The sequence below is a fragment of the Nansenia antarctica genome, assembly GCF_963989245.1.
Source record: "Nansenia antarctica genome assembly, chromosome: 5".
Classification (NCBI taxonomy): Eukaryota; Metazoa; Chordata; class Actinopteri; order Argentiniformes; family Microstomatidae; genus Nansenia; species Nansenia antarctica.
The window spans coordinates 61909071-61916320 of record NC_137690.1 but is presented as its reverse complement, the minus strand read 5'-3'; the positions used below and the strand labels follow the sequence as shown (position 1 = coordinate 61916320).

General features: G+C 41.4%; 1 protein-coding gene across 1 annotated transcript; it reads right to left on the bottom strand.

The window, feature by feature from the left end:
• Window positions 1–2174: 2174 nt before the first annotated feature.
• On the bottom strand, window positions 2175–6907 carry fam133b (family with sequence similarity 133 member B). Its single transcript, XM_080530603.1, has 11 exons — window positions 6793–6907; window positions 5638–5735; window positions 5353–5431; window positions 5061–5165; window positions 4880–4975; window positions 4635–4703; window positions 4259–4354; window positions 3973–4014; window positions 3325–3417; window positions 2782–2844; window positions 2175–2421 (listed from the first exon to the last, which is right to left on the bottom strand). Exons 1-11 carry the CDS (start codon window positions 6814–6816, stop codon window positions 2326–2328), a joined length of 861 nt encoding a protein of 286 aa, XP_080386729.1. The 5' UTR covers window positions 6817–6907; the 3' UTR covers window positions 2175–2325.
• Window positions 6908–7250: the final 343 nt, after the last annotated feature.

The following is a 7250-nucleotide window of genomic DNA, read 5'->3' as shown; positions in this document are numbered from 1 at the left end:
CCACAAGCCCGTGGGGTGTCTGCAGCAGGTTGTGCCGTCAGGGCACATGTATTGGTTATCACAGTGCACAGCTGAGCTGTCCCCTACAGCTCCAAGGGCAGGGCTACTGTCAGAATCTGACCCCAGCGGGGGAGAGGGAGGAGAGCGTGGTTCCTTCTCAAGCATTGGCATGCTGTTCCATGGAAGACTACTTGACTCACACATCTGGGTCACAGCATTGCAGCGATAGCCGGATGGGCAATAGTGGGCCAGGTCATCGCAGCACACAGCCTGAAAAGACACGCAGCCATAACACACAAACATACACACATATACACACATATACACACATATACACACATATACACACACACACACACACACACACATATATATATATATATATATATATATATATATATATATATATATATACACACACAGCCCAGCCCAGAATCAGTTCACAGTTCAGCAGAGTTCTTACTTCTGCTTTTCTACTAGAGTGGTAAGTATTCACATGGTACCAAATCCCCATATTGACCCTGACGACTTACATTGGGAACTGGGCAGCAGGCATATCCAGTCTTGGTCTGACAACAGGTTGAGAGATGAGAGCAGACCTTTCCATCATGGCAGGTGGTGGAGCAAGAGACAAGCCCTGCTACCAATAACACCAATACTGCAATGTTCCACATCTATGGATAGAGAAAGAAAACAACTTGTTTTGAAGCTTTTTCAATGTGAGGAAAAAATCATATGTATTTAATCAAAAATACCATGTATTTAATCAAAAAATACCATGTATTTCATCAAAATAATATTGAGTAATCTACTGTAAGATGTTTATGCAACTGTAAACCTGTTTTTAGACAGCATCGTCATTGAATACCTTTACAGAAGTACTATCAACCAACTTCCAGTTTCATAGAGCCTATATCTGAATTCTAATCTTAAACTTAACTTCACCATTTAACTAGAAATTCTATGTATTTGTGAAATATTTATTGATTAATTCAAATTGAAAGGTGATTGCCAGTGTTGTCCCTTACCGTAGTCGTGTGGTTTGATCTGAGCTGTCGATGAAACTGATTCACATGCTTCCTGTCATGTGTTTCACACACAACACAACTCTTTATGCAGTAGGTTCGATCCTCCCACTTTCCACCTCCCACTAAACGTTACATCCTTTTTTGACATGACACAGCACCAAATAGAAACTTGCTCATGGGTGTGCGGAGGTGTACTTCAAAAGTGTTTAATGTAACAGTGACTGTAAGACAGCTGTACACTTGAGCATTTCATGAGACCTGAAAACAGGAATGACACAGCACATCCTGTGGTTCTCATGGTCAGAGAAAGATCTAACTGCATAAATCCAGACATTCTGACCACATTAATTATTGTGCAGTTAAAGGGAACCTAGGTGTAACAATGAGGAACTCAGATTGAGGATGTAGCTGTCCTGTTTAAGGAGTATTGGACATAGTCTATAGTTTAATTTGATAACCACTAATAAATCATGTTGCAGACCTAATAGAACATTTTAAGCATCTTCAGTTTTTGCTCTCTTCTCATGCAAATCATCTGTCACTCATACAATAAAGCACACAATTTGCTCAAGGCTAAAACAAGAATACTTTATTGAAATCCCATTCATTTATAGATATCATTCATCATAGTAGAACTCATCACATCTTCTAAGTGAACTTAACAAATTATCCCTTGTATTATGACCATATCACTCACATTTTCACAATCCCAACTTCAATATGAGGCTGGCAAGAGAAGTGGTCAGGTTACATGCATGACATCAGGCACTAGCATAACAAAGTCACAAAATGACCTCACTGTCCAGCAACTGAGCATTAGAAAGAGAAGATCTTGAGTTGGAAAACAGACATAGTAGTTAGAGACAGCCAGCATACTAAAGGTACAAACAGATGCTGCTCATCAATATCCATTTACGGAAGTTCACCTCATCACCTGAAAGTTTGAGTTGTGTTTAGCCTCTTGACACTACTATGTGGGGTCACTGACCTTTATTTGGATCGAAAAACTATCTAAAAAAACAAATAAACAAAGATGGAAAGTTGTCACAGAGGGTTGGTTGACCTGACATTCTCAGTGACCCCCCCCACCACACACACACCCTCACACACACACACCTCCCTCCCTCCCTCCCTCCCTCCCTTTCCATCTCAACTATTATGAACAGGAAGCCAGCTTTTTCCTGCTCCATCAGCTACCCCCAATCACCGGGGAAAGCCAGGTCAGGTAGGATTTATTTGGTACTCGAATGCTCTCTACTGGTGAACTGTTGTGACAGAGAACCACACCGCGACAACGTTAGTCTGTTAGTAACTCTGAGCCGGATGCAGCCTTCTTCTTCTTCCTCCTCCCGTGTTTCTTGTGCTTCTTTTTCCTCTTTTTCTTAGATTTGTCCTGTGAACAACAGCATTGACATGTTTACCATGTAGCAGACGCTTCTATCCAAAATGACTTACACTGATAGATTAAGGGGACAGTCTCCCTAGAGTAACGTAGGGCTAAGTACCTTACTCAAGGGCACACTAATGGTGGTGTTCCCAGATGGGATTTTGAACTCATGACCTTCAGACCAACTCACTATCCACTAGTCCACCACTATCCCTTACAGAATAAAGAGACAATGAGGCAACTGTTCTACTGTTGCAATAGAGTTCCATAGTGTATTGACATTTGCTGGTGACTTGAAGTTACTGTTTATCAGTCTGCAGTAGGAATAATGTGTGGTAATCGCTTTGAAGCGATTCAGCAACTTACTGTGCTTTTTTCCTTCTCTTTCTCCTTCTCTTCACTACTTCTCTTTTTCTTTTTAGATTCAACCTACAGAGAAGCAGAGCAGAAGTGAGAAATCACAATGGAAGAGAAAGTCCACGGTTTCTTAGCAATCATTCAAAAAGCTCTCTATTTCACAAAGATACTGGAGCACAAAACATCTAGTCACCGAACATTTAATTAGGAACACTATACTAGTACTGGGGGGGGCTCCCCTCCATACGGGAAGTAGCATTAGAAGATGGGTTCATTGTGGCCATGAAGGGATGCACATAGTCAGATTGGTATTAATGGGCCCGAAGTGTGGCAAGAAAACATTCCCCACACCATTATACCACCTCAATGAATGAGATAGTGTACAGGTGTTCCTAATAAAGTGTTCAGTGAGTGTATATTTCACACCATGTACTGTAATATTTCACCTTGGATGACCTACACTCCGCACAGAGCAAAAAAGACAAGACAATGCAAGACTATACTTGCATGACGAATGAATAGTATAGCAGTGAGAAAAGTAAACATGCTTACTCCCTCCTCCACTTCAGAGTCAGCTGACGACTCGGAGGATGAGTCTTTATGACTTTGCTCTGCCTTTCTCTTCCTCCGACGGCTCTTTTCATCCTGAGAAGCACAATATTGACAGCCCTGAGTTTACTACAGCCTAATCTCCGATCCAAGAATCTCATCCTCATTTGAGATGTAAACGTTCGGTAAAAGTCGTAATCAAGTCCACACCTGCATCTGATGACCCTCCTCCTCGGCCCATGCTATTGTTTACGATCCGATGCTAAATGCATTGCACGCAATGAAATATCATTCTGCTAACTCCATGTCTTCAATGCCAGCATTCACGCAGATGAGCATCAATTATCTTATTTATCTACAAAAATATGGTTGAAATCACGCCTCCATTTGAAGTACTCCTCTCTATTCGTCGCTACGATCTGCATGTCGCTGATGAAAATCACTGGATACACCGCCTCCCATCAGCACTTCTCAATGGGTGCGACTATTTAAATGGAGTCTGACTTAAGAGAGGCTAACTGCAGCCCCACATGATCATCAAACACGCATGGTGGGTTTTTCCACAGCACAAGCAATACGAACACGAGAGGAACCTAATAGCAACAAAAACGAATGGCAGAGAATGTTGTTGCCTGTAAAGCAGTACATTACCTTTTCCTTATCCCCATCTTCCTTGGGTTTCTTCTTCTTTTTCTTAGGGGAAAAACAACAACATTTAGGGAAAGAGAATTAATCTACAAACTACAAATTTAAGGGGATCTCTTTAAGTGCATCTGGAAAAACACATGACAAGGAGTCTTAACTGGGACATGATTGTAAGCTAAAACATCCCAACCTAAAAATGTCAATATAGATTTGATGATCTAAAAGGAGGAGGGTAAAAAAAAGACAAAAAAAAGAAAAGAAAACTCTCCACTGAGCCAGTGTCCCAACAAACCTTGCTGTCAGCCTCTGGTTCTACAGTAGAGCCATCTGATGCTTTCTTGGAGGATCGCTTTCTTTTCCGTTTCTTCTTGACGCTCTTCTTTTCTTCCTGACCACATGAACAACACAAAAATAAAATACAGTCACATTTCCCTCTGAGACTGATGCATTTAGGTTATTGAGGGAAAACACATTGAATTGTCAATTCACCTTTGTCAATGTTCACAAAGTGGATTGAAGTCAACCTCTAGCTTCTGGAGACAATGACTGGAAACTTAACATACTTAATGTCACTTAAGACAAGTCCTTACATGACTGCGATATATAACAATAACAGTTAATGTTATTGGTGTAACATGATAACGGTGGTTCAAAAGCAAAAATCTTACCTCATCGTCAGAGTCTGAGGAGGAACTGCTAGAGGAATCAGAACTCGATGAGGAGGAAGATGAGGAATGCTTGACCAAACACAATGAAAGCAAAGCTCATTAGATTTGAAATCATAAACAGACAACAAAATAGATTAGAAAGGCATTTTCAGAGAATAGAGAACAGGCTAGAGCAGTATGAAATACAATGTTCAGCTGAGATAACACAAGGTACTTTCATCAAAATACTGGAGAGCTTTCCTCACCCTATTGGATTTCTTCTTCTCCTTCTTTTTTTCTTCTCTTTCTTTCTTTTTTTCTTCTCTTTCTTTCTTTTTTTCTTCTCTTTCTTTCTTTTTTTTCTAAAAGCAAAACAAAGATCAAAAGGTGAGAGGTTGATAATGTTCTCAAGTAGCTGCATTAATATGTGACAGACTTGCATCACACCTCTTTCTTCTCCTTCAGCTCTTTCTTCTCCTTCTCCTCTTTCTCCTTTCTGTCTCCCGCGGCTAGTAACCAATCTCTGTTCTTCTCCAGCTCTTTCTTCCATTTCTACATCAAGAATAAATGTATGTTTTTAGGCCAGAAGTAAGAAGAAGCTGACAAGAGTGACACGTCAGGTTATTTGTGAACACATATTTTTTAAGACAATAACTCGGCATCAGACAGGGGATGACATGATTACATTTCAGCAAACCGACATCTCTCTGCAACACTGAATCTGTATCACTTGGAGTACCTCGTTCATTTTGTCCTCAAAGTCAGCCAGGGCTCTGGAACCTTTCTTCTTCCTCTCTAGTTGTTCTTTTACTTCTTCCCTGATGAGAAAAGAAACACCAATCAAGAGACCAGAAAGAGAGAAATCCCAGATTGAAATGCAAACAGGGCAATGGAGGATATACGATCCTGATCTGTCCACTTCACAACTGACATAACCCAAGAGGCTTTTCAGGATAAGTGAATGGCTGAATATTTTTTGTAGACTAGAATGACTTGAATGTACGGTAATTGTTGTCAGGCGTACCATGTTGGCCGTGGTCTACTCAGGTAATCCTGTATAGATGGCCCTGCGTTGCCCGCGGGTCCCTTGGCCCTTGAAGCAGCTATGGGGTTCACATAAGCCTGAAACACAAGAGAAATCCCAATTAAACGGCTGACTGTCACATAACGCTGCATGATACAACAATTAATAGTAACAATTGAAGTATCAAAAACAGCATGTTGTGTGTTGGCTATACTAGTGAGTGAGAATGTCCAAACTAAAGCAGCCCAGGTATGATGCCTTCACAGATTGTGAGAAGTGGACAGTCCTAAACATGCTCTAGATACAATTGCATGTATTATAAGCCTTCTCTCTCATTACATTTGGGCCTAGTAGTAGTAGCTGGCCGCGCCTTTTTGGTTCGTACGTATTAGTTCCGTTAAGCTACTTGGCTAGTCTGGTGCATTGACACAGTGGTGTTCAATTCGTGCCCCCGGCGGTGAAACGGGTTGCCATGTTGTACCGGGAGGCGGAGCTGAGTTCCCCGCTTTCAGATCACGTGACAAGACGTGACACTACACACACACACACACACACACACACACACACCAGCTCTTAAGACAATTTGACGAAAGATGTTTTCACAATCACAGGACACACACACACACACACACACATGTATGTATGTCTAACGACGTGTAGGTATTCGTAAAGATTTTTTTTACAAGAGCTAAAGTGAAGAGGTAAAGTGAATCCATAAGGAAAATATTGTTTAACGTCAGATTAATCACGCTGTTTTTATGACAAAAAAAAACGGCCGCTCCGCCCTCGCCCCCTCCCCCAGGCCCAGCTCTATGTGGCCCTGGCCTGGCTCAGCCTGATCGAACGCCACATTGTTATGTTACGAAGCTTAACGTTAGCTGACGGATTAGCTCCGATATGGACGTCAGCAAATGCGACATACAACTGTAGCTATTAAGTCAGGTACTGTAGTAGTACTGTTAGTTCGATCAAATAACGCTACATTGTGGATCTGTACAATTTCCTGGAACTTGGATTTGTCTTCGTAATGTTGTGGCCTAGCTAGCTCGCTAGCTAACGTGAGCTGGCTTAGTTGGTAGCTACCTTGTTTTTTTTAGGCTAATCTGATCGTAAAACAAACATTTAATATCTTTCACTACGAAGTAAATGACTCACCACTCTGTTGTCTCTCTTCCCCATTTCGGCAGATCTCGTCTGCTATCAGGCCACTATCGATACCTACAGGCTTGTGTACATGTCTGCCTTTACAACAAGCGAGGTTCTCTGTATCTGATACGAACTACGGTCTCTACGGTGGTGGAGACAGGTCAGTCGTATGCCGTCGCCTGCCACCCAGCGGACAGTTTAGGAACAGCATGATGACAGCGTCGCCAGATTCGAGCCCCATGTCGAGCTATACAGACTCAACTGGAAAGCAGATATTTTGCTTTAGAGTAAAGATGATCGTGAGCTTAGAATGATAAGGTTCTATCTCCGTTTAGGGTAGTTCAGAGATATTGAACTAAGTTTTTACATTCCATTATGTGCCAGCATTTTTACATTCCATTATGTTTTGTGAGATGGAACCGTTGTATTTTATGAATTACTAACTAAAACATGTCAACATTTTAAAA

Bases quoted from the DNA above. Each gene is read 5' to 3' on its own strand.
- fam133b (XM_080530603.1), bottom strand. From the start codon at position 6,816: ATGGGGAAGAGAGACAACAGAGTG. The intron at 5,432-5,637 runs GTACGCCTGACA...TTTTCTCATCAG, and splicing joins AGTAGACCACGGCCAACATG to GGAAGAAGTAAAAGAACAAC. The intron at 5,166-5,352 runs GTACTCCAAGTG...TTCTTGATGTAG, and splicing joins TTGAGGACAAAATGAACGAG to AAATGGAAGAAAGAGCTGGA.